Here is a 27,600-nt window from a genome sequence, read left to right as displayed (position 1 = left end):
GGTCAAATTTTATGTTCTTAAAATACATCGCAGAAACATTACAACTCGTCATTGAAGAGTAAAGCACTGTGGGAAAATAACTTTTGTATAAAACGCCTTTGCTGAAACATTCTTAGTAAATATCAGAATTCTAATTGCATATATTTTTTTACCTTTCCAAAAAATGTTATTCTTGCTAGAGTTTTTGTCTATAAAGGATATCAGTTGGGGGGGGGGGTAGGGGGGGTATCAGTTGGTCAGCCAGGGCCCCGAAAAACTTGATCCCCCTCTGATGAGCATTTGCCAAGAAAGGTTGTTGTGTTGTATAAAAAACTAAAAAACAACAAGTCAGCCATATTATATATACATTCTTTATGTCACTATTCAATGGTCAAATCATTTACAGTCGCAGATTGCGCGGTCGACTAACTTTGAAAAGTCTTTGCAAATGTTCAAGTGTTTTCAAAGTATTATTTGAACTCAAATTTGAATAACGATGAAATAAAGTTCATCATCATGCGACTGCCATAGCTAATACATTATAATCGTCATGATATCTTTACGAGATATTCATTGCATTACCAATTTTGTATCCACGTATAGTTACATATTCGTTCGATTCAACCCGAGGTTTGCCTTCACTGAGATATTTACATCTGTTTTTTTTAGACGATCTTCCTGACGACTTTGACTATGCTAAAAACAAATAAATGCAAAAAGTCTTGGAAATAATGGGCAATGAAAAATTCCACCTTAATATAGAAAAATATCGTTGCACCTAAAAATGAGCGATCGAATTGACTTAATTACTCCTTGTGAAAGAAAAATGAAATTTTATCCTTGATGAGCAAGATGAAAGAAAACGCGAGACCATCGTGTTTTTGCGTATGGTTGTATAATGATATAAACTCAAATTAATCATACTTTTACCGTTGATTTGTTTAATATTAGCGGATGTTGAATAAAATAGTTGAATATATATTATTTACTTTTCTTATCGTAGTTACTATTGACTCAAGCCATTCAATGACGATCACATAACCAGAGCCATCACTTAGGTTAATTAGGTAAACTTATCTAAATGGCTCTTCATTAAAATTTATTAAATCCTTTCACCACACTGTAATCAACGACCACGCGTTTTCAGTTTGGAAATGAAACATCCTTCTCCTTATCAAGAAATACATTGAAAACATGCGAAGAGCTAAGTACCTTAAATTTCTATTGAAATGCTATGTATTACCAAAGCAACCTGGGTATATTACCGGACACTGACGCAGCTGCATGTGCACAGCGAGATGCCAATGACAACATCGATATTAAGCATTCACAGCACTTAATGATGCACAAAATCCTTTCCCAGCAAACACAATTTAAAAAAACATAAAATGAAACATACTCCGACAGACAAAGACATCTTGCAAACTCAAGACACGAGTAAGTTATATGTGAATAATTGCGTTCCTTTTTTTCCCCCCTATAAAACTCGTATCTTCAGTCTGCAAGATATCTTTGTTTGTCGGAGTACGTTTCATCTAATAATAATGTACAGTACCATTGATACAAAACTTATGCTATTGCTACGTGGGGGAGTTAATGTATGCCGCTGATAAAATAAGACACTTTGTTATATATTGGTGAGTTGTGGTGCGCTGGATGACGACAAGCATTCGTTAATGCAAACTAAGGCACGTGATTCTTAGAAGACAACACAAAGAATATACATACAGCCAAACCACACATAAACATTTCAAAACGTCTGATTCAGGTTGGAGGTACATATCCGCGTCGCGGTTGTCTTCTAATTTGTGAGCGAACTTCGTGAAATTAAAATCTCAGTATCTATATGGTATTTTTGTTTACGGTTCTTACACTAACACGTAAACTGTTTACAGATCTGGTACGATTTATAACCAGTAGAATAACAGAAGACTTATAAAACCAACGAAGACTATACGGGGCAACAGATACACCTGACTTTATGGTCGTATATCTCGCGTTGACACCACAACACAAACTTCGAGTCGACTTATGAAAATACATACCAACGAGTTGACAGATAGTGTTGAAAGGTTTGCGGAAATAGAAAAATACGACTCGGGAAGAGCTTTCGTCATTGCTAAACAAACGCTCTTCATCCCATTAATAACATTGCGTGACAACGAAAGGGCTGAATGCAACAAAATTACCACTTTGTACACAAATTACAGCCTGATGAGGCCATTCTAACGGTTTCCAACCAACGCTGAGCGCTTGAATAGTCTCAAGAGATATGTCTTCGGCACGCGTTAAGACGTTTGAGAGACGCCGTGGTATTTGGTCCGCGGTAGGAATCTTAACCGTCATATCTTTATCATTGTTCATTTCAGGTGTCGTGTTTATTTTCGGTAAGAATTGCAAAGAACAACCCGCTCTCGTTTCGCCCCAACCACTAAAAGATGCCTGTAAACATAGCGAGGAAGCCAGGAACTCAGGTTTTATCGATTTATTATCAAAGGTTCGCACAGCTAATAATGAATACAATAGGATATCCATTTCCAATGTCCTAATACCGAAACGTGACTACTACAAGCCAGAAACTCTTAAATCAACAAGCGACAAGTCAAGAGACCTGTACAAGCAACTCAAAACGCTTCGCATAAAGCGTTCCGAGCTCACGTCCAGGGAACAACAAAGCTTCACAGAGATGGAACATTTCTTACGACATAATTTTGGCGCACCTCAACGGGATTATTACTCCGGTTTTTGGCTACTGGGTCCAACCATGTGGTGTAATGAGTACATATGTCGAAGCTTGGCCTATGACGTTTTTAGAACAATTTCGTCCCACAATCCACCGAAACGCATACAGGATTTAAAAAAGATACGGGCATCCTTGTCGTACTATAGCAAAACAGTAAACCAATACATTGAAAATCTTCGTTATGGCGTTAAGGCAGGCATGGTACGACCGATCGATGTTTGTAGAGCTGGGCTACAGGCAATGAAGAGTTCATATGGTAAAATATCTGAATTGAACGCCACAGGTAAGTGGACGAGATATTTTGAGGATATTATATGTCTACCAGGACATTGCATGCAGTGGTGATTGAGTGTAATCTGGTTATGAGCATTGCTTGCTTGAAGACGCTACGCGTTCTCAGATACGTGCGTGCGTGTATGCATGCCATTTAACAAGCAACGTATGGGTACAACTGATATAACATGTGGATAATCACAACATTAGCGCAATGAACGCAAACTCGATAAGTGTATAATCGGCGTAATTATTGAAAAACTTGCAAAAAGTTTATTTCATCGATATTTCAGGCGTCCTAGAAGAATGGTTTGCTCAACATATAAAAGGAGAAAGGTACTACTCGTCGTTGAGTGAAACCGATAAAATGAAATGGTTCGATAAATACAGAAAACACGTTAACGATTCGATGAGAATGTCAGTAGTGAAGCACATTGGAAGACCTATCGAAAGATTGCTAAGGTAACTCTCGAATTATAGAAAAAAAGCAACATTAAATCTGTCATATTTACCGTTCGAAGAGTGGAATAATAACCCGTGACGTAGCCAGCTTTCGATAATTACAGCATTATTACAGTGAGCGAACACGGAAATATTTACTTAGCACGATCAAACTTGATTACTATTTCCACATAAATAGAGATGAACAGAGCTTATATGTAAAATTACGCAATCATTGCCAAAACATTCATTTGCTTGTCAAGCGTAACAATAGGCACATGCGAATTCAAAATACCCAACTGCTAAGTCTGTTCCTGTTTTTTGGATAATTGAATAACTTAAATAAGTGAACTCTTAACCCTTAAGTGTGACTTAAGTGTCACACACCCTGCATATTAACATTTCTTGGTTTGCATAAGGAAATGGTCACGAAGAAAAAAACCCAATTCTAATTAGACCGATAACAGGATTTATTGGAATTAGAAAATTTTTTTGTCCACTTGAGCTGGATTAATCACGAAGATGCAGCACATTCACTGGGAATCGCGCTTTACTGTGTCGGAAGGCGTCTGACCAATTTTTACTAAAATGCAACCAGTTTTTATCATGATGCCTCTGTTTCCTGACTATGGCGAGTTTAGGTCGAGGAGAGCTTTAGGTCTTGCAGTATTTGAGGGCATGCCAGCTTGGTAAATTGAGAGACCGTCAGAAAAAACCTGCATTGAGCCTCATATTGCGTTAATTACGCGTTAGTTCGGGCTTGTTTCCCGTTAGATCCCCATGAAAACGACCATTTCTGTTGCAATTAAGGATATACTAGTGTAGAGACATAGGAAAAGGGAAGGCACGCCCAGCCTTTAATACTCAACTTAGGGGGGGAGAGGGGGGGCTAGATTCCCTCAAAGTTTCAACACAATTGCAGAGTCATTCTTTTTAGAGGATTTCGCTATTCTTAGGTTTCTAGAAGAAGATTATATGAACCATTGTGTTCCCAGTAATATCTCGAGTGGTTTGGCAAACCTACCTTTGTCTCACGTTTATTACAAAGGCGTTAAAACAAATAAAGAAACTGTCCAAATCTTACCAACTGGTGAGAAACTTGATGGGAGCGCGGCGTATGAAATGATGCTTGCTTATTACACGACGCTAAATTTGACGGCAGACGAAGTGCATGATCTTGGCTGGAAACATGTCCACATATTATATCAGCAGGTGAGGAAAGATCATATGATATATGATATTATAAGATATGATATTATGATATATGATGTAACACATCCCATATCCTACATCTTATCCTATTCTATCCAATCTTACCTCATTACATCACATATGTTCACTTTCATAATATTATATTTCATATATTTATGCAGTGATTACCATTTAGATTTTAGATCTCGCAAAGAACACCACTGGTCATAAAAATCTAACCATCGCTGTAGGCAAGTTTAGAAAAAAACTTACAGAAACAAAGCAATTCTACAACCTGAAACCTTTCCCATCAAACGAATCGTTTGCAGAAGCAAAAAATAAATGTAATAATATAAAGAGAGCGAAGAAATTTTGTCCAAATCGTTGGAATGCCTTGCAATTTTGGTTTGACGAACAAGCCAAGGTAGGGTATTAACGTGAATGCTTTGAACCCGCGAGTATTGATGTGTAAATAGATGTTGATTTTCCAGGTTAGTAGAGTCCGTAGAAGGACTGTTGATGTTTACGTGGACTTGTTTCATTTCCACATTTTTGTCGAAAGTATATTTATATAAGAATGTATTATTGGCAATCGCTGTTAAATGAATGGCGTGCAATGGGAGAGTACATTACAAAAGCGTGCAATGTAGAAGCTACGAAATGATAGTTCCCATTCAATGCTTGATTTCAAGAATACATTCAACCTACATGACGCTCTACAACACACTATGCAATAACAAAATCCTATTTTTTTCTAATTCAGATATTGGGCACGATTGAACCGAAACTTAGCAAGTTATTTCACTACAGAGGCAACAAGCAGACAACACCAAATTGTCCAGTAAAAATAGCACCAAACTTTAAGGCTACCTCAGGCGTGCCCATGTATCGAGCAAGTAATTCTATGTGCAACTGGCCGGCGACATTTTTCATGCCTTTCTTTAATGATAACTACGGACCGCGTTACATGGAAATTGTGATCAATGCTCACGAAAGCAGACCTGGTCATCATACTCAGGTAATAACAACACTCCAACTGGGTTCTTGCCAATACAATATTATCCCTCAGTGTCCTTGTCAATACAATATTTTCTCTCGGGGTCTTTACCAATACAATATAACTCCTTTAGTCCCAAAAGTGTCTGCTTACGAGAGGTTTGGCTGCAGCTAATTTAACGAAATCTTTTAAATGTTTACTGCTAGAATCTTCAAAATATTTGATGATAAAATAGCACACATGACGTAAAACTATTCTTCACCGGGAAAATAGCTAATTGACCTCGTTAAGATAGATTTGGTGATTGTCATTACTAGTTACAAGGATATACAGAAAATTTTGCGAGAGACTGCTCGCCCGACGACATCAGTTGGCTGGATTCGAAAACCAAGTATAGTGCGTTCTCTGAAGGTTGGGCATTGTATGCCGAGTTCCCATTGGCAGCGAAGTTTACGGATGCAATAGAAAACGATCCATGGAGTCAATATGGCGTTTTCAAGGCTCAGGTAATTAGCCAATGTTTTTGGAGGAAATGAAACACACGCGAATCCAACAATTAGTACTGGGTATCCTCAAAACATAAAAGCGCTCGATATGTTAAGTCTAAAATAGTGAAGAAATGTGGGGGATCCTTTGTATACACTGACTTTAATTACGATATCTATTTCAACCATGTGTTCACAATGCAGAAGCTGGAATTGCCCTATTTCCATGAGTTGACGTCGTGAACCTAAGATTTTTTTATATACTGAGAGTGCTTGTGCTCTCGCATGTTTTAATACCTAAGTCTTTCTTGATTCCGCCATCCTTCTAAAAACTACAAAGAGATTGAGAGCAATCAAAGAGTACTGTTTGCAATCCCGACATGCCTTTGAAACCGATCCATTGCTATACAAGTCACAATGGATATTGATCATCAAGGTTCTAAGAGTCCTGAGAAGGACTGTTAGTGTTAGTGTTGACTGACGTTTCGACATCCTTATCGATAGTCTTCTTCAAAGCCAGGAGTATTTCCGAGGACTGCACAAACCTGGACGATCAACATCTACAAACATGTCTATCATCTCTATAATGTATCAGTTTTTTCCTCAAAGGCATGTCTGGACAGCGAACAGTACTCTTTGATTCCTCTTAATCTCTGCGTATCTGATGAAAGAATGGGAGAATCAAGAAAAACTAAGGTATTAAAGATAACATGTAACGAAACTCCAAGGCTCAAACACAACACAAATGGTTTAAGCACAAGCGGGCGTTCCACATCGCTTTTGACGCGTTACACGTCTCAAAACATCAAAATATTTACACAATACTTCCTTGACTAGATGTGGCGATCATTACGCCTAGTCATCGACACTGGTCTACATTCAAAAGGTATGAAACAAGACGAAGCAATGCAATTGTTTGACCGATACATGTGGGACAGCAGTGACGTCATGTACAAGGAAGTCATGCGATATCAGACAATTCCAGGTAATCATATTGTAATCATTGCTGAGCGCTGAACTTGACACGAAGCTTGTGGAGTACTACTCAAAGCAACATGCGAATAAGGACTTCACAATGAAGGATTATTTTGTTGGTGGGAAAACCCAAGCTCCTCGAAAAAGAACTTAAGTACATGATTTGTGCCATGTTTGAAATATTTTACACCTCCTCCTTCCCCATTGACTTTTTCTTCAACTTTGAGGTGTTACTCAGGATAGAGAACTGTATAGAGCGCAAGGGTTCAATAAAAGTTACACCGAAACCGATATTGAAGAGACATTTATTCACAAATTTATGGATCTCCATACAGTTGTATTCATTAAATATCTCATTGAGTACACGTCTGTTCTACAATAACAAGTTACAACCAATTGGCTCATCATATGTTGTAATGATAATTGTATGTCTTTTGAAGTGGAATAGAAAGTGGGAGTATCACCCCGTTCATAAGTAGGGGCTAATTAGAAGAGAAAGCCAAATAGATGAAATGCATCCAATATATCCCCCCCCCCCGTCTACATTATTTTTGAAAAAGAATGTACATGACAGTTGCAAAATTAAAATATTGCTCTTGGAAAGTATATAAGAAAGCTGTGCTTACATGATATAGAAGCGAGTTTATGCTGAAGCAAACAACATAGAAATTTCAAAATATGCTGGAGATGTTTTATGTTCTATCAACAGGCCAGTCCAGTTCATACAAGATTGGTCAGTTGCGATTTATTGAATTGTTGGAATACGCTCAGAAAGAGCTCGGCAACAAGTTCGACATACGGGATTTTCATTACGAGTTGCTACGTCACGGTTCCGTTCCTTTGGACTACATTACGCATGCGGTGAAGGAATACGTGGCCTGCGAGAAACCGAACGCCACATGCTCAGAGCAAAAGTTCAAACGCCACGCACCAATCAAGGTGGACGAGAAGGAAACGAACGACGACGATTTGCAGCAAAATTACGATTTAAGGAATTATTTTTAATTATGATATTAGTACTTTAGGGAAACATTGGAAGATGTAGGAAAATATGTCGAAAGCAAATTATTTAAAAACAACGCTCAAGCTCTAATGCTTTAATATTACACGTGGCGAACAGAAAGGAAAGACTGTAAATAAGTCAAATATCTATTTTCTCTTTGTTATAAATATACTTAATGATAACCACGGGAAAGACCTGAAACAATAACTTTTTTTCACACGACCATCATCAATGACAACTACATTTATATATACAACAAAAACCTATTCTTTCAAAAATACGTCAGAATTAGTAAAGTCAAAATTAGAATTAGAAACATGAAATTAAAACTTTGAAGTCGACTTTGGCACCACGTGAAGCCAAATATCGAAGGTAATTTTGCGTACAATTTTTGAAGTTCCAGGATGTTAGTCCAAAAATATTTCTACGATATAAATAAAGCACAATCCTCTTGAGATATACTATACATACTACCGTGAATGCATGCAGGCTTCGAAATGACGAATATCCCAAAATAAATCCACCATTACTATCACGTTGTAAAAAGCGATAATTTTATTTGTAGCAATAATTACTATAATACATCAATGGTTGAGAGCAATGTAATTAACCTTGAACAGAAGAGCAGATTTGTCATTTTACATAAAAAATGGTGCCACGTACAAAATCAAGATGGCCTCTGTTTTTAATAGAAAATATAGAAGAACAAGTAAAATTTCGTCAAAAAAAGTTTTTCATATCTCTATTTTGACAATGAAATCGGTACTTTTTGGCGCAGCCGCATCTGTCGCATTCAACTATGTTTTTCAGATATACGATCAACAAAGCAGATAGATGTACGACCACGCATTCAGGACAGTGATTAAACTCCGACGACTTTTGAATAGCGAGACAAGCAGATTTGTTTATATTGAAGATCGATTGATTAAGACGGATAGAAAAGTTGACAGAACGTATTTATAGTCAGCAAGAAACAGAGAATTCAACTTACGATCATTTCAACAAACATAGACATAGGGTTATTCAACTAATGTACACATCCGGTGATCCGTCGCTTTCTTCAATAATAACATTCCGCAGCGTTTGAAGGACACGAGTGTTGAAAACTGCAGCGAATTATAGTTAGCAATCATGTTCGCTTTCGTCAACTTCAATCAATGGCCATAATTTATGACAACGTGCACAACCACCTCTTGAGCAAAAGAGTCGGACCAGCAAAAACCAAGTACCTTCAAATTAAAGTGAGCATTTCACAATGGTAAACACAAGTCTTTAACCACTCCATTATTGCGCAATTTGTGCTATGAATGCCGTCATCTGCAATCACAAATAGCAAAGGAGCCATTTAAGTATAAGCCTCGAGCTTTTGAAAACATGCATTAGAGAAATCAGATATGTTCCGGCTTAGGTGAATCAGTAAAAATATAATTAAAAGGAGATGAGTTGAAGATCTCACGATAACAACAAGGCGATGATTGACGGCATCTTGCTTGCATTTCTATATAAACGACAAGTTGCGTTTTACGCGCATTTGAACGCAGAACAGAATGCTCAAACTGCCACATGAAAACAGAACTATAAAGCACAACTTTGATTGGAAGCATGAAAGCGAATCGCTCGTCCTTAGCCTTCCTCTGTATCGGCGTTTTAACATGCTTAATAGGAATCACATTGATAGTGGCAGCATCCTTTTCTATGGAAAAAAAATGCAAAAATCAAAGCAATGAAAACGAGGACACCGAAATATCTATACTGATGGAGGAAACTGAACTCGAAAAGACAAACACAAAAACATCCATTCCAATCGACAACGGAGAAAGAAAACAATTCACACAAGAAGTTTGTGACTCAAGCGTAGAAGCAGAACGTGTGGATCTTTACGAGAGAATCGAAACAGTCATGGACGATTACTATGCTTTGTATCCGAACAACATTTATTGGCATCTATACGCTGGTGGAGATGATTTGAAACAATTTCGTCCCTATAATGCGTCTCCGTCAGCTATCAAATATCGTAGTGACGAGGCGGCGCGGTTGTACGAAGAAATCGCGGCGTTACGCAGCACGATAGACACAGAAAAGTTGATGCCAAGAGAACTTAAGTCGCTGATACAACTATTGCATTTCCTGAGGAGCAATTTTGGGCAACCGTTCGGCGATAACTATTACAACGGTAAGGTCAATTGGCATAGCAATCATCTGCCTTCGCTCAAATCTTACAGGGAGCGTGTTAAATGCTTAAATCCAAGGAGTGTCTCTAGTAAATGTTTTGATGATGAGGTGCTAAATATATTGAAAAGCGTGCCATTAAGGTTAGGAAATGGAAGTTAAAGTTCGGAATACGGGAGTGATTCGAACGCGAAGCATTTTGAAGGACTCGAGTACATTAATAGAAATCATTCAACAAATTACTGAATCGCGTTTTGAGCAGCAGAGAATTTACCAAACCCTGAAGTATAATAATGACTTTGAGTGCATGAACGACAATTGTTTACGCGTGTACAAGTAATATGTACGTGCTAGTAGAAAGTGAAATCGTCGTGAAATACTTTGTATTCAAGTTGTACGTATAGGAACGTCGATATCCTATTTATCCTGTAAAATTGGGGAAATAAAACAAACAGTTATAATCAACGAAAGCCGGATATCCACTTGAGTAGAATTTGGCATGAATCGACTTGTGCAGTCGAATGAAGCCAATGCTGAAATTTTCAAAGATGAATTTTCAACGATAGATAAAAGTGGGGTTTCAGTAAAGATATTTCGAAAAGTAAACATTCTTTTGGCGTCTTGGTGATAATAACGATGATAAACACTCTGAACTAGACCAGATGGCAACTGGGATAGATAGGGATGGAGCTAGGTAAAAAAATGAAAACGCATGGCCGCAAATGATCATCGAGCTTTTTTTTAACATCTTCGTATGACGCTGAAAATGCTAATAATAGTCCAGTTTTAAAACTCACTAATTGGCTAATGACATTTGCTAAGTTGTCTCATTAGATGTACGTAAAAAATTTCAACCATTCAACTTGAAAGTGGGAAAAACTTCCCATGCGACAAAGAGTTAGTCAAAATAAAGAGGAAACGTGAACTCATTGCAAAAACCTCAAACGGAAATTGAATCGGCAAATATACACAAGCGCTTCGAATATATAAAAAAAAATGATGACTTTTTCGTTCTCGCTCGATAGTCCAATTAGAAGGACCCCTGAGCGATAATTTTCTTACAGGAAAGTACGTTAACTTACGAGGAAATCTCTCGTGTGTTTGTACTATTTTCGAAAAATCCACATATTTCTATATGTTATGTGAAGCAACAGCTTCGAAACAGTTTCTTCCTAAAATACCTACTGGGGTGTTCTGATAAAATCGCGAGTGATGATTGACGAACAGTTGTTTTTCAACCTTAGTCTCGCGTGCCAAAATTCACCGTGTAATGTTGCAAACACTGTACCGCTGGCATACGTAATAAAAGAATAGCCCAGAAACCATAAACACCCAGGTAGCTATGAGTTGTGTCCTTCGTTGACCTGTTTCGCAATTCTTGGATTTGCTCATAGCAGTTACTAAGTAATATGATTGACCAGACTTTGTTACAAGTCTCTGAAACACACCAGTAATACCACCAATACTGCCAGCAATGTAAAGACCTGAATCAAATGGTCAGAAACATGACGGTAAAAGTTCGTGCAATTTTTTTCGAGCGTAAGTCAAGTGGCCTGTGACGAGGCATTCGAGGACACGTGGTCTCTCTATCAACCTGAAGTGGCTCAAATTTTTTTTTCAAAAAAAGAGCGGCTAAAGGACTTGATACGGTTAAATAACATAACATTAAAAAAAATGAACATCCTGCTTGAAGCTTGTTTTTTCAACCATTACTCCGCCTAAGCAAGTGCGTTAACTATATAAATCCGACGTATTTCTACATCCGAAGAGTATTTCTAGCTAAAATCCGCACAAACTCGATAGTTCTTGAGTATTTTAAAGAGGAAATATGCTATAGGTAATGCATTCGGACGGTTTCACCTACCCAAGATCCGCTATACCGTTGCGTTTTTGGGTATAATCTAGAGATGTCGCACAAAATATACCAGCCAGGATAAGCGCATATCGCAGGTTAAATACTCGACACACTTAATCTGCTTATACAGGCTATAGTACAGATTAAGTTAAACAGTAGATTAGCAAATATATAAGACGTTTGACAAGACCACACAACAATCGTTCATGATATTTACCAGTTCATACGTCAAGCGGGGTAACATGGTAATTTAAACATGATAGAAGCGTGATGCTTAGCAGTTTAAATTATATTCACACGCGTGTCAGGTTCTATGCCAGTAGCAACCGGGGATGCAGTCCCCCAATAATTCGCCACTAAATTATGCCTCCAAATCGTCATACATTCTCAGCCCTCAGCTCCCAAAATAAGAGAAAGGTTCATACGGGTGAGAATAGAGAAATGCGGTTTCTAACTAAACCATGCACGTGTAAAACCTAGAAGTTAAAAATAAGACTTTTCATTAAGCTAGAACATTTTCGCAGCTCAGCGTGACTTCAGTCGAAAAGTCATCGCAAGATGCATTAAGATACTGTCTCCCAGGATTGTGATGTGAACAATGGATAAAATGAATGGTTTCAAGCCTGTAGTATCATTACATGTTTGTAGGTAAAAAACGCCCGGCTTGGTGAAGGCCTAAAAATGACTACCGCTGAAAATGACTTCAGCTGATGTTGTCGAAACGTCAGTCAACACCAACACCCCTTCTCGGGACTTCACACTAACCTGGACGATTTACGTCTACAAACATGTAGGAACGGATGAAATCGATAGATGTTCGTTTTAATCTTTTTTTATTCTGTGTGCAGCGCAATTTAAGTATGAAATAAAGAACTACTTGAGGCAACAACGCTAGAAATGTTTTTAGCATATAGTGTACTTATTTTCAGAACTAGATGAGCCGTAGCTGTCAGTTGCCATGGAAAATAAGCCCTTAAAGCAGTGTTAAAACTTAACTATACCACGCTCATCCTAACAATTTTATCTTAAAGGTGATTGGATGTTGGGACCCAGTCGTTTTTGCCAGGAGCCAATATGCGCCATTGGCATGGACCTGAGCTATCATTTTGACACGCACGTGTCGTCATGGCAACCAAGCACTTACGCCGACGTTAGGTATATTGTGGAGCAGTTGCGGGGATACAAAGATACGATTTATCAGTACATATTGAACATGAAGTATGGCATTGCTGCGGGCATGGTTCGTTCTGTCGAGCAGTGCGAGGCCGGTTACTTCTCGTTTGCTAACCAGTATAGACAGGTCTCGGCATCGGGCAAAACAGGTTAGTCACGTGATAAGGACGATGATGATTAACTTCATTTCAACACTTTAACATTTTCAGCAAATTCTGTTATCCAAAAGGGATGTGTGAACTATTGAGAATTTAAAAACTACCGTACCACAAATTATGAACTATTTTAACCTGACATACAAGTGAAATTTACACATTTCATTTCCCGATAACTGCATCCAAAACCTTTTCTCTGAAATTCAAATTTCGGTTTTTCAATACAAAATTTTGTTGTGAAATCTCCTGCATTGTAATCATAAATGACATTCACATCTTGAGAAACTTCGCGTAGTCTTTGACTAGCTAATCCATTATCCACCTTATACATAAGTCTGGCTTAAACTTGTGTCCAATGTCGTTCGACAGTTATCCATTCGAAGGTATTTCGCGCCAATGCGAACTGACCGTGTTCACTTTTTGAGTTCAAGTATTAAGTCGAGTCAGACAAATTTAATTCTTCTCCAGAAGGCGAAGACAAATTCTCGATGAGTTCATCATCAAAAATTTTCCTCGCATAGGAATCCTAAAAGAAAGTTTCGCCAGTGGTCTGATCAGTGAAAAATACTTCAAAAATGTTAACGACAACGACACGCTCCAATGGCAACGTGACTTCAAGGAAAGCATGAGAAAAACAGTGAAGAGGACATTAGTGGAGTACTTCGGAGCACCTTTGACCGAGTTGATGAACTATTTGAAAAGTGAATACAGCATCTACTGCGTGCCTGAAAACATTTCCAGCGGTTTGGCAACGCTACCCGTAAAGTACATTTATGTGAACGGGACTCGGACCGAGAACAGAACAACGCAAAAACTACCATTTGGCGAAATGCTGAACGGAAGTAGAACGTACGAGAGCATACTGTATTATTATACAACATCCTCGGAGTTGACTCCTGATCGCATTCATGAACTCGGAAGAGAAAAGTTAAAGACACTGTACGCGGAGGCGCGAAAAGTTGCTAAGAACTTTGAGGGCCTTTCTGAAACAAGGTCTGTCGAGAACTTTAAGAAACTACTGGAGAAACAGTCCAATTATTTTAACAAAAAACCGTTTCCAGCAAACGAATCAGGCGAAATCGCATTCCACGCATGCAGCAATTTAAAAAAGGCAAAAGTATTTTGTCCAAAACGGTTCGAAGCTTTTCAGGAATGGTCGAAAAGCGTTCGAGGTGAGGATAATTACTCTAAATGACTCCTTATACTACCATAATTACTCCTTACATTACCACAATGACTCCTTATACTACAACAATTACTCCTTTATCTCACCAAAATGACTCCTTATATCACCATAGTCAATCCTTTATATCACCATAATGACTCCTTATATCACCATAGTTAATCCTTTATATCACCATAATGACTCCTTATATCCCGAATCACCATAATGACTTTTTTATCACCATAATGAATCCTTATATCACCATAATGAATCCTTATATCACCACAATGAATCCTTATATCACCATAATCACTCCTTTATATCAACATAATCACTCCTTATATAACCACAACGAGTACATGAATTTGCAGCAATGAGTTTTTACAAACTACAAGAAAACACAGCAAACAAAAGACAGATGTTTTCAATTTTACATTTCATCCAGCAAATTCGAGAATGCTAAAAAAGAAAACAGAAATGAACAGTTCACTAGATAAAGTCATAAAATGTTTGATCAAATAACCATTACAAAGGTCCATGCCTTATACGAGAACATTCAGCAAAGCTTTATTTAGGATGTAATGGAAAAGACGTTTTCCGATTTCGTACACACTACTCAATGACAAAATTCGTCGAATTAATAATAAACTGATGGACTATGAAACAACCCACATTCCATTTCCCATTTCCAGAAACTCTGAGTTTCATCGAACCGAAGACAGTCGATATGTTCTACTTCAACGGCATCAAGAAAACGACGCCGAGCTGCCCCGTGGAAGTCGTGCCAAATTTCAACCCGAAATCGGGATCTCAAAGTTACACGAACTCCAATTACCATTGCGATCATCCCTCCGTATACAGGTTGCCGTTCTTTATGGATAACATGGGACCAAAGTACAACATGTTTTCAGTTGCTGGTCACGAAGCAACCCCAGGTCACCACACACAGGTAATATAGTAATCTTAACCTTAACTCATCGGGCTCTGGCAAGTGGCATGTCCGGATATGATGTTTCGGAGATGCACGTTCGGATGGGAAGTCCGAGTCTGTCTAAAGAACTATCCAGTTTTCGGGGGAGGGCGAGATCAATGGCGACTACTTATCCCCCTTCAGGATTATATCTTTTCACGATGACAGTTCTTCAGGTGGGGTAGTCAACTTCTCTACGCCACTTTTTCCAACAAGTAGCCATATATTGTCAGTATGCACTAGAGTATCAGCAAGAACATGGTTGGACGGCCGTATACCGATAAAAACATTGCATTTAAAAATATCATTGGCTCGATCTGTTTTCAGCAATGTTTACGATAGGAGACACCCGAAAAATCAGGTTCTAACACCTTAAGTTCAATACCAAGTTACCTCAAACGTATTGCTATAATAGAAGAATTAGGCTAGTAATGAGAAAACGTCTTAAATGAAAGAAATGCCTTCACAGGAATGATAACACAAGTCACAAATATGGACTTCACAAGCACTAAATGATTAACAATAATATCCTTACTCATATTTACTTTTCTCTACCCGATCAAAACGACTCCATTCATTTTCACTTCCAGTTACAAGGAAGTGTAGAAAACTTCATGGGTGACTGCGATGATGTCATCGATTGGCTCAACATGGTCACGCATTATCCGCTCTTTACCGAAGGCTGGGCGTTATACGCCGAAAATCCCCTGCTGTCTCAGGAAACGAGCATCTACGAAGACCATCCACTTCAGAAGTATGGAATGTTGAAGTGGCAAATATGGAGAGCACTGAGACTGATCGTCGACACAGGCCTACACCATAGAGGTATTTGCTTTATTTCTACTTTTTTCCCCTTCGTAATCCAGACACTTGACAACTTATCCTCAATGCCAAAGGTATGTCAAGGAAGGAAGCACTAGACTTTCATGCCCAGTACGCATGGGATAAAACGGACAAGGCGACGAAAGACGTCACAAGGTACCAAAGTAACCCGGCCCAGGCTACGGCATACATGATCGGACAGCTCGAAATCTGGAGTCTTCGCAATCTCACGCAACGAAGATTCGAAGAAGCGGGAATAAAGTTCAACAAAAAGGAATTTCACCACCAGGTAATGAAAGCCAGACTTACTCTCAGGGACACGGGTCCATTTGTTCTAGATTGGATTATATTTCGGTGGCTACTTTCGCTGTGGCAAGTCAGAATTTTTTTGGTAAAATTCTGTTACGTATTTATCATGATTGAGAGACTTTTGGAAGTGCGTTGCAATGAACAATTAACATAGTTCTTTTTGCCGAATTGTTTGCCATGTCAGTATTCTGTATAAAATTGGAAACTTTACGGCAGCATCTAGAACCGAGGCTGGGGGAGATACTCACTCCCCTTCACTATATTTATCTCAGAAACATAGATCAAGGCCAATGTTATATCAGGTACATAGTTCTCAAAAGTTCGAAAGGACAACCGATACAAAAAAGCGCAGTTTGTTTTGTCTTCAATATATTAAAAAAACCCCTGATATTATTTTGATCTGCGTGTGAAGGATACGAAACGTGTCAACATTCATTGACAAGATTCGTGACCAAATGTTTCGAAGAGTTAAGCAAGCATTAATGAATTTTCGTCACCAGGACCGTAGCTAGAGCATTGATTGCGAGGGGGGAGGGGGCTTGCTTATTCATACATTCAGATGTAGCTGCTCGACTGATTTCTTTCGAAACCTAATTGGCTTTCAAGAAAAATCAGTTGGGAAGGACTGAATGGACGAACAAACATGACTCCATCCAGTTAGCATTCCAGCTCCGCCCATATTCTTATCTACAGTGCAACAAATGAAACAAACAAAGGCAAAATGAGCAACAAGACGGTTAGAACTATCTTCGATCTTTGTAGGTTCTGAGCCAAGGAGCAAGTCCACTGGAGTATTTGAGAATTCACATCAAAAAGTACATCAAATGCGTCGTGAGCGGTTCGCAACAATGCCACGAATTAGCAACTGCAACGGCAGACAGGAGAGTTCGAAGAAGTGTCCACAAAAAACATCTGCTCTTATCGAAATATCGCAAGACTCAGACGCATTTAGATTAAAAAAACGACAACCAGTGGCAGAGAGCCACCCACATATGTAAAATTTTGTTTCATAAAGATCTTCTGACACATCTTGTTTTGGCATTTCTGCACGAGAACGGGTGGACAAAAAAATTTTCGCTAGAAAAAAGGTCGCACCGCTCATATAAAAAATCCTATCCTATTCCACAATTTCTTTCTTCGTACGCATGCGCTGAATGAAAAAGAAAATAATTCCTTTTACCGCCAACACAAGATGTAAACAAAGTATATCACGAGGAAGATCACGTGAAACAGGATAGTGACGAGCATTAGATATTTATCAACACATAATATATGTACCTGTACGAGTTATTATCTTTGAATAATAAAAAAGTTTGTATTTAAAACTTGGGAAAATATCCTTAGACGTAAAGTAAACATTCACTTTCGCTTGCAATGCACTTACATTTAAAGAACTAAAATTTGTTTTTACACATAAATTGAAGTGGGACGAAAACTTAGCTACATGAAAATACTTTCGGTTCTTCTTTGAGAACTATCGACCGCACCTAACACCCGAGTAATACATAGATATACCCATGTATCCATGTACACAACATAAACATTTCGGCAAATATTGGTGACGGTAATTATCATTTAACCCCAGCTTCACGTGAGATACATCAATGACATTCATATATTTCAATGTATCTCAACAAAGATAATAACCGAAGATGGCTTATTTTTCATTTGCATGTTTGGGTGATTTAACGATACGCCGAAGAACACGAGAAAAGCATGTTTTACGACACTTCAAGAGTCGATTTAAACATTTCAACCATGTGTTTGTATTTTGTGTAACTATATTGTAGGTAATAGTTGAACAGTAACTAAAGTAGCTTTTTGGTCTTCTATTATTTAATCTTATAATGCTGCATTTTCTATCATTCATTTTTGTGATGGCATTCCAAGTCATAAAATCAATCTTATGTCGCTTCAATCCTCCTTAAACAACCAATCTTATAGTGCTTTCATCCTTTTCGATCAATCAATCATATATTACTAGTATCCTCATTAATCAATCAATCTTATAGTGCTGTATCCTTCTTAATCAATCAATCTTATAGTGCTGTATCCTTCTTAATCAATCAATCTTATAGTGCTGTATCCTTCTTAATCAATCAATCTTATAGTGCTGTATCCTTCTTAATCAATCAATCTTATAGTGCTGTATCCTTCTTGATCAATCAATCTTATAGTGCTGTATCCTTCTTGATCAATCAATCTTATAGTGCTGTATCCTTCTTGATCAATCAATCTTATAGTGCTGTATCCTTCTTAAACAATTATTTTTATAGTGCTTGTATCCTCCATGATAAATCAATTACATAGTGCTGTTGTATCACAAATTAATTGATCTCACAGTGCTTGCATTATTCTTAATGCGATTGCTCGTTTTTGAAGACATATTAATCCGACTACGCGCGTACGAGCACGATATCTTGATGAAAAAACCATAATCTATCAAAATTCTTTATATAAAGTACTTACAGTTACGATGACCAATGTAGTTGGTGTAAATGATCGGCGGCTCGTTCACTGATGTTCAGCGGTGCGTAAACCGGAAGTAAGCCAGGTTCGTCCATCAAAGCCAGTCCACAGATACCAAAGTATGAATGAAGCGCATCTGAAACGAAGGACATAAATAGATCAAATTATAACGTGAGCTTCAATGATGTTAGAGATGCGTTCAGTAAAATTTTCGTACACTCCTCAATTTTCGTACCTCCCTTTCTGACGGGCACTTAATTAAAATACCGGGGGTGGGGCTCATCCCGAAGTCATGAAATTTCTAGTGAAGTCTAGGGGAAGCCTATCTGAATACTTTAAAAATTTGAATCTCCGCAAATTTTTTTTAAGGAATCCCACCGATAAAAAAAATTAAAGACGGTAAACGCCGTGAAGTGTACACTGCAAAAGTCTATCAAATAGTTATTATTTAACATGACAATTTAGTTCGATACAGGTGATTTGTGAGATTTGGTGCAAGATTTTCAATCTTTCAAAATTATTGGGAGGTGGAGGGGGAGGGTCAAGCCATCTATAAGTATCCCCCTAGTGTCTGCCACCGCTCCTCAAGTTAACGGAGAGAATTTGACTTCTCTTCTATAGTAAGTCAGTAACAACTTCTCCACGACTTTCCATCATCATTTTCAGTTTTAAATTCACATCTAGATTTTCTTTGATATAATTAAACCAAAGTCACTGCCCCTACGTCAGTGACGGCATGGGTAGAACCTTCAAGAAGGGCCATGACTTTACCGTACAGTAGAAACATGTTTCAAGATCAAAGAAAAGTTCACGAGAGAGATAGGTAACTACCGAGTAGCATCTCGATTTAATAACACATCACTTTACAGCTCGATGGCGGTCTAGCAGTTCGAAGTAACGTGCGAATACGATCCTGTTCGTAATAGTTCCTACAAATGCATGCTTATTCTGTTTTGAATTAAAAGACCAGAAACATTACCTAAATACCATAAATTGGACGATTTACCTGGATGACCGTCTGGCCATTTACTGAAACCGCCAACAGCCGGGGTCTGAGTTGACATTAAAAATTCACGATTACTCTCCACGTTGACGAACTCGAAACACCGTAGAAGCTACAAGAACCAAATGTATTGAAACCATTATTTTCCTCTTATGTACATTCATTAAATTAAGAAATGTCGATCATCTCATGTATGATTGTTGATCATTTCAATGGTCATCAGAGTCTATATGTACGAGCAACAAGCATTGACAAAAAATCCGGGGGGGGGGGGTTAGGGAAAATTGTGGGCCACAAAGAGGGCTGCTGGGAAGCGTACGTATCCACCAAATAATAAAAGTGATGTGATGATTTAAGTGGTGACTAGGCTGGCCATGACAATATATACCTGCACTGAATATAATTTAATAATGCCCGGGTATAAAATAAACACAATGAAACGCGTGGGGTGATTGGTCTATAGCTGTGTTTGCATTAGCATGTGCAAAACAGATTCGAGCTCAACCAATCAAATCAATCAATTAATCAATGAGAATTTGCCAGTCAAACATGAATGTATTTTAAAGGAAAAACTAAAACGTTTGTTTTAGATTTGTCTGTTTCGGATTTTTGTTATGTTAGAACAATAATGCAGACTCGAGCAGGTGCAAGTCTCGACCTTCGGTCTCAGGCTTGCATTGATCTGCTCTCGTGTTCTCCCAAAGGTCTCCTCTATTTGCATAAGCCTGTGCAAACACAGTAAACATCTTTTATTTCTTAAATGAAGCACTCACTAACCACGTATAAGCACATGAAACTTATCTTTTAAGGTTTGACGATGTCAACCTCACGATTTTCTTTCATTTATTCTCAAACAGTGCATGATAGTTGCAGTTTTGGAATTTAACTTAGTATATAGAGCCAAAACCGGTCAGAACAAATGCCTTCAGAGATAAACATGAAATAGCAAAATCGTCAAATATGGATCGAACAACGCACAACAACTCGACTACATTGATTAGGATTGTTGATTTACATTGTTCAAACCTTTAATGAAGCGCCAACCCAAAAAGAATAACAAGTGTCCACAGGCTTGTTTGGCCGACCATGAAATCCCGACTTCTGTCGAAATATACACCATCTTTTGATCTTCTCTAACCGGTAACTAGTGAATGTGGTGTCGAGGCGATTCATTAAGACCAACGATGCGAGCGCGCAATAAGTTGTACCACCTAAACAAAATGACATTGAAGTTCGTCACAAAGCCAGTAGTCGCAATGCCGTGCTTGTGACCAGTAAAGGGCAATTATCTGAAAATGAGCCCGCATGGAAACATTTCATAGTAACTTGTACGATGCGTCATGTTATGTTAATATGTCTATTTCGGTTTAAAAGTAGAATTATTGGATGTAGTATTTCGTGTATTTTCCATTACTTTTCAACGTTCACAAAGTGTGACACCGGTCAAAAAGAGCTTGGGGAAATGTCAATTGCCGTAGTATCTCTCAGGACAGTGAATAACTTTGATAGCACATGCTTTTATATGAAGTTATCATAGGACACAACAAATATTTGTCTAAACTTAGAGCCAGGAATAAGAACAAAATTACATGCAGTGTGAACACACGTGACGAGAGAACCGCCATAAGTACAACTGCAGGGGTAAACTCCAATGAAATATAGTCGACTAGGAGCAAGAATAAGAACAAAATTACATGCAGTGTGAACACACGTGACGAGAGAACCGCCATAAGTACAACTGCAGGGGTAAACTCCAATGAAATATAGTCGACTAGGAGCAAGAATAAGAACAAAATTACACGCAGTGTGAACACACGTGACGAGAGAACCGCCATAAGTACAACTGCAGGGGTTAACTCCAATGAAATATAGTCGACTAGGAGCAAGAATAAGAACAAAATTACACGCAGTGTGAACACACGTAACGGGACAACCGCCATAAGTACAACTGCAGGGGTTAACTCCAATGAGATATAGTCGACTAGGAGCAAGAATAAGAACAAAATTACACGCAGTGTGAACACACGTAACGGGACAACCGCCATAAGTACAACTGCAGGGGTTAACTCCAATGAAGTATAGTCGACTAGGATTCCTGATTAAAAACAACAAGGGTTTTACACATACCAACTGCTTCTAAGAAAGGACCTTGAGCAAAGCCATGTTCGTACGCCTGAAAAAGAAGATAATGAATATGTAAATACGGTAAGGCTTCTAAGAAATTTAAAATACAAGAATCAACCTCGTGCACATTGATTAGGAAATTTTTCCTGGGACTTCGACAAACCGTTGGCCACGTTCGCATTAAGACTTTTTCGTGAAACAAATTTTGCGTGTCGAACTTCATTGAAGTAAACAAAAATAAAACATCCACTTACCAAGCTATCTTTTATGTAAATAACTGCTTTTTCAATATTCACACCGCTCCAGTCATTGAGCATGTAGCTGATGCAGCTTGCACAAAAAACAAATCTCATGTCGTTCTCGCTCGCTTCCGCCGTCGGTCTGAAGCTGTGACAAAAATAATGGCGCGATGAGCAACGTCAAAACAAAACATCCCAAATGTCTTTCTTCAAAAGCAATTCAACGAAGAAGGCATGAACAACTTGATTTTAATGTTATTTAAAAGAAGTCATTGGGGTGTGTGTCACCAAATACGAAATGTCCTGTAAATAGATGGTGAATATTGATACCACGAAAAAGAGACTCGGGGGGAGGGATGAAATAAGCTGGATAGTAACTTGCTATATGCAATTTGTAAGTGCCATAAACTCCAATGACTGCTTGCTTATCAACTTGTGATCAGTTATCTCTTGGACAATCAGTAGACAAGACAAAGAGACTAAGGGTGCTCAAGCTTATACAGTAATCTGCCACCGGCCATTTGTAAGTACTTTAAACTCCCAAGGACTACTTGCTTATCAACTTGCGATAAGACATCTCTGAGAATTTGTAGACATGCCAAAGAGACTAGAGATGCTAAAACTTATATATATTAACCTGCCATCGTCCATTTGTAAGTACTTTAAACTCTCTATCACTGCCTGCTTATCAACTCTCGATAAGTCATCTCCAAGAATCAGTAGACAAGCCAAAGCGACGTAAGTCATGGCAATATGCCCACCGTCATATGGACTTTTGAAATCTTCAATACCCTACAAAAGAAAAAATAGTCATGCAATATTACGGCCGTGGGGTGCAGGGGGTGCCACCCCCCAAACATCAGACTTCACCCCCCTAAATAAATTGTTTACGAAACATTTTAGCCCACCCCCCAATTTTTTTTCCAAAACAAATCAGAAGTACGGTTGAGCTGAGTTTTTCAGGGTAAAATTTCAACTTTCTACACAACCTTCGATGGCTGCCCTACCAGATGTCCTAAATTCTAGACCCTTACATTGCCTTACGTGTCTTCTTTACCAACTCACCCGCTCCTAAAATTTTTTGCACTATCCCTGTAAAAATATAAAAATTTGTCCACGACTATGGCACCTCAAAACAAACACAATTTGGGGCAGTCCTTATATGGTAAGCCACATTACAACATCATGAAAGGCTAATCATCATTCAAATGAAACGCCTTCCTATCCAACTATGAAAGACTACGAAATGCTCTGTATCACTACTACCTTCAAATGTAAAGTCGAGGAACCTTTGAATCCACATTTTTTTATATTTTCATCTAAAACAAAAAACAAACGTGGCAAGATTACGGGTTTGTCAGCTGAAAGCTTGAAGGTGAAAATTCTTCAATGGCAGACTTCATGTATATTATCAAACACAACAGAAGACATAAACAGCCACAGACCAGTCACTTTTATATCAATTAGGCACATTTCCATCTTAATGGTGCGAAGTTTGTTGAAAAACATATGGTAAGGCCAATGTACTACATGTACAATGTACTACAATGTACTACAATATTCTATATGCCTTGGTGAAACTCCCAAGTAGGATCATGTAAAGCCCCACAAGATCCAACCAGGATCCTGGATAAGATAAACTTAAAGACTTAAAAGGATTCAATAAAGGATTTGTATTCACAGGGTGCGAATTAAGGTGGAAAAAGTGCATCGCGAATTTCTTAGCAAAAATTTGACCACCCCCAAATCAAGGCTCCTTGTACAACAAATCCTTTACATTAAAACATATTTTAGGTGATAAAAAATTTGCCTTAAAAAGACCAATTGCCATGGTAACTGACCCGAAACCAAAGAAGAACCAAGAGGCCAAAGAAACCTAAAGAAAATCAAGAGTTCTGAAAACAACTGCTTTAGAGATTTAAGATACTGCATTTTGACAGACAACTTGTCAAAAGGCATAGTGTTTCAAATCTCTAAAACAGTTGTCTTCAGAAATCTTGGTTTTCTCCGGAGAGTTTTTCTCGGTTTTCCCTTGGGTTTCTGGGTTTTTCTTTGGTTTCAGGCCAATCTCCATGGCAATTGCTCTTTTTAAGGCCATAGTCAAATTTGTCACCACGACAGTCAATGTTTTGTTATAAAAAATGAAGAGAAATGTGTGGGAACAATCTTACCTTTTATAGATAACACTTGCAGTGAGTAGATCCAGTTAATGTAACTTTCTTTATCATCTGCTATCCTATCCAATGCATTCAAAATATCCAGTCCAGATAGAGCAAAAAATGCAACAGTTAACCTATATGTGTAAAAGAAATATGTACGGTCATAGCACTATCAATAATGGCAAAACATTGGGCAGATGAACCAAACCCACAGCCAAAGAAGCAAAAACTTCTTCATCAAATGCCCTCCACAAACCCCGGGATGGAAGTGCTAGAGACAAAGCAACTAATGATGGATGGACAAAAAAGTCGGACAGATTAAAATTGTAGGCTTCTCTATAACCACTACAAACTACATACAGACTGCAAAAGTCAATTTTAGATTGTAGACCACCTGCCAATTTTATTTTTCGGTGGTGGGGGGTGGGGTGGGAATGTTCACTTCCAACAACTGACATACCCCACATTAAATTGTGGCTGACAGAAAAAAGTCATTGAAACAATGACAAATGAAATGTGTTGAAATTAAGGTGATATATGAAATTTTCAACAACCATCAAGCGGGGACACTTTTCGGGACCCCTCCCCATAAACACCATTTTCTCCATGCTACATCCTTTACGAACCTCGTGGTATCCAAGGAAGAATAGGAAGATGGAAGTACGTTAAGACATCGAATGAAAAATTTCACATGCTTGGAATAAAGAAAATCTTCTTTTCTATCGCCAGGTTCCGTTTTATCGGACATATTGTTTCTTTTACGCCAAGAGAAACCCAACTATTGTCATGGACTTGAAACCATTTTGAAACCACATCACTCGAAAGTTCCAAATAGTCACTACTTGACGTACATCATTGCACGATTTCTACCGCTGACACGCTAGAATGGAACGTCGGCCATACAATCACCATGGTAACTTCGACAAAATTTGGTGGACAAACAAATCAATGTTGTGGACATAATGTAATTCGAAATCTTAGAACTTTGAAATGAGTTTTTTGCTTCGGAAGTCGAAGAGAAATCTCGTCCAACAAATAAATATACTTTCCGATTCTAATGACCACACGAAAGGGTTGGAATTTTTCTTATGTCTTTGATATATCGTATGGCTAGTAACTGTAAATTTATTAACTCTGTCAATATTCTTCTTGCAGCAAAGTTGAAACGGACAGCGACTCCACAGAATTCAACCTTAACCTGCTTGAGGATAGATCCTCTCGAGATGTTTACTCTTTGACTACATTACTGGAGGTAAATGCTGAGTTCTTCGACGTTTAAAACAAACAGGCAAACCAAACTTAACCGTACGAACCTATGCTTTTTCATAGAAAACTAACGTTAAGCTGGAAAGTTTGAGAAAGGAAAACGAGAGATTGGAAAGCATCAGGATTGTTTTAGAGGATAAAGCAACCTATTTTGAAAAAATGGTGGGGGTTCATGTACCTTGACAAAACAAACGAAAGCCAGATTGCTTCCACTTCACCAACAAGGTCTTTTTTATTTCAGTGCAACGAAAAGGAAGCAGAGATTTTAACTCTAATAGCAGAAATAGAAATTCTAAAAGCTCAAAATAATGAGTTGATATCCCACAGAGATGATGGAGCAAGCAAAGCCAGAAAACAAGTTAGTTTAGTTTTTAGTTTGTGATGAATAACATACTTATTTTGTTGAAATTATTAAATAGAAGTTTGTGTTAACTTGCAGCACATATCAAATTTTGAGGGGACATTAAGTAAGGCCAATGAAGATTATAGAAAAAAGGTTGGTAAAGCAATCGAAAATGTTGCGCTTCAACCATTTCTGGGAAAATGTTTGACAGCAATATATGTTTCAAAGTAGTTTTGGATGCTCTGGATTTTTTTTAGGAAAAGATATTGCTGAATAAAATTAGTAGGCTTCAAGAAAAATATGCTAAATCCAAACAGGACCATGCCTTGAAAGTGTTTGCATTGAAAGATGAAAACTGTAAATTAATGGTGGAAAATAGTAAATTGAAAGGTATATCTTCATTGTTGATTGCAGTTTCCTCTCTCATTAGTCCAGGAGCTTCTTTTGAAATGTGTGAATTTGTATTTCATTCAGAATGCTTTGACCAGGAAAGGGCAGATGGCATGAACAGACCAGAGAAAAGTTCTGTTTCCAGTGATAGATACCCAGATGATACCCCAAACTCCCCTCGAAATGAACTTATATTACATCTATCCCAGCAAGTTTCCTCTCTGGATTGCGAGAATCGACAACTTAGGCAAGAACTTGAGCAGTTGAAAGGCCCTCTTAAGGAGGGCACTGCTAGAAATACATCAAGAACCAACCATCAACAGCTGCATGTTTTCAAATTGGCTGGTTTGGATGGTTTAAACAGTTCAAAATCAAGACGGCAAATGATTATATAAAATACAGATAACTATGTACAAATACATGAAAATTTCCGTAAAGTTAAGTGAAATTTACTAATTCACGGGGGGGTGTCAATTTACAAGTTTTAAGCAAAGAAAGAATGCCATCTTTTCGGGGAAGTCGTCAAAAAAAAAATGAATGCAAAGCCTTAAAAATGCCATGTTTAAGCGAAGTACAAAGCCACATGCAAATTTTAAACAAGACGAATAAGACCACAAGAATATAAATAGGAGGGGGAAATCACGAAAAAAAGGAGCTTAGACGTTTAAAATAGTTAAGAAATAAGTCATTATCCCATAACTTAATGATATATATGCGATAAAATAATATTTAGTTGAATATTCGCTCGCCTACAATTTCATAAAAGTATATTTTCAAACAGCAATGAAAGAGTAAATAACTTGAATTACCGTGCTCATATTCTTGTTCTTCCGACAGAGTGTTTGCAGTTAACTCTTATCTCGTGACTTTACTTTTTATGTCTTTGATATTTTCATTTTTTC

The 27,600-nt window shown here is 38.0% G+C and overlaps 5 protein-coding genes across 9 annotated transcripts in view; 4 read left to right on the top strand and 1 right to left on the bottom strand.

Annotated features, from left to right (window-relative positions):
- The window catches only part of LOC124433452 (cartilage oligomeric matrix protein-like), a 30,922-nt gene extending 29,964 nt beyond the window's left edge, over positions 1 to 958 (top strand). For both annotated transcript variants that reach the window (XM_046983222.1, XM_046983221.1), the window contains exon 25: positions 649 to 958. In XM_046983222.1, coding sequence (XP_046839178.1) covers positions 649 to 689 — 41 coding nt within the window. In that variant the 3' untranslated portion in view covers positions 690 to 958. The remainder of the gene's footprint in view (positions 1 to 648) is intronic.
- Positions 337 to 25,564, bottom strand: LOC124433455 (geranylgeranyl transferase type-1 subunit beta-like). Of its 4 annotated transcripts, none has more exons than XM_046983225.1 (10): positions 25,326 to 25,563; positions 24,712 to 24,833; positions 23,807 to 23,859; positions 23,178 to 23,332; positions 22,556 to 22,688; positions 22,305 to 22,350; positions 21,204 to 21,388; positions 20,181 to 20,289; positions 19,175 to 19,310; positions 337 to 675 (listed from the first exon to the last, which is right to left on the bottom strand). In XM_046983225.1, exons 1-9 carry the CDS (start codon positions 25,445 to 25,447, stop codon positions 19,177 to 19,179), a joined length of 1,059 nt encoding a protein of 352 aa, XP_046839181.1. In that variant the 5' UTR covers positions 25,448 to 25,563; the 3' UTR covers positions 337 to 675; positions 19,175 to 19,176. The 4 variants fall into 4 exon arrangements, with proteins under 4 accessions (XP_046839181.1, XP_046839182.1, XP_046839183.1 ...); XM_046983226.1 differs by lacking the exon at positions 337 to 675 and adding an exon at positions 8,628 to 9,316 and having other exon boundaries at positions 25,326 to 25,564; XM_046983227.1 differs by lacking the exon at positions 337 to 675 and adding an exon at positions 9,327 to 9,404 and having other exon boundaries at positions 25,326 to 25,564.
- Positions 1,713 to 8,279, top strand: LOC124433454. The gene is made up of 8 exons (XM_046983224.1): positions 1,713 to 3,005; positions 3,289 to 3,457; positions 4,393 to 4,648; positions 4,824 to 5,051; positions 5,391 to 5,645; positions 5,942 to 6,130; positions 6,947 to 7,094; positions 7,794 to 8,279. Exons 1-8 carry the CDS (start codon positions 2,252 to 2,254, stop codon positions 8,087 to 8,089), a joined length of 2,295 nt encoding a protein of 764 aa, XP_046839180.1. The 5' UTR covers positions 1,713 to 2,251; the 3' UTR covers positions 8,090 to 8,279.
- On the top strand, positions 9,621 to 18,030 carry LOC124433453. The gene is made up of 7 exons (XM_046983223.1): positions 9,621 to 10,260; positions 13,143 to 13,433; positions 13,961 to 14,611; positions 15,297 to 15,553; positions 16,165 to 16,399; positions 16,471 to 16,685; positions 17,468 to 18,030. The coding sequence occupies exons 1-7, from the start codon at positions 9,690 to 9,692 to the stop codon at positions 17,660 to 17,662; spliced, it is 2,415 nt and encodes an 804-aa protein (XP_046839179.1). The 5' UTR covers positions 9,621 to 9,689; the 3' UTR covers positions 17,663 to 18,030.
- LOC124433458 lies at positions 25,549 to 27,140 on the top strand. Its single transcript, XM_046983231.1, has 7 exons — positions 25,549 to 25,772; positions 25,855 to 25,951; positions 26,029 to 26,127; positions 26,207 to 26,323; positions 26,405 to 26,461; positions 26,566 to 26,698; positions 26,783 to 27,140. Exons 1-7 carry the CDS (start codon positions 25,690 to 25,692, stop codon positions 27,091 to 27,093), a joined length of 897 nt encoding a protein of 298 aa, XP_046839187.1. The 5' UTR covers positions 25,549 to 25,689; the 3' UTR covers positions 27,094 to 27,140.
- The last annotated feature ends 460 nt before the right edge of the window (positions 27,141 to 27,600 follow it).

Source organism: Xenia sp. Carnegie-2017, unplaced genomic scaffold, assembly GCF_021976095.1.
Source record: "Xenia sp. Carnegie-2017 unplaced genomic scaffold, XeniaSp_v1 HiC_scaffold_13, whole genome shotgun sequence".
Taxonomy (NCBI): domain Eukaryota; kingdom Metazoa; phylum Cnidaria; class Anthozoa; order Malacalcyonacea; family Xeniidae; genus Xenia; species Xenia sp. Carnegie-2017.
The sequence above is the reverse complement of the archived record's forward strand: the minus strand, read 5'-3'. Positions and strand labels throughout refer to the sequence as shown.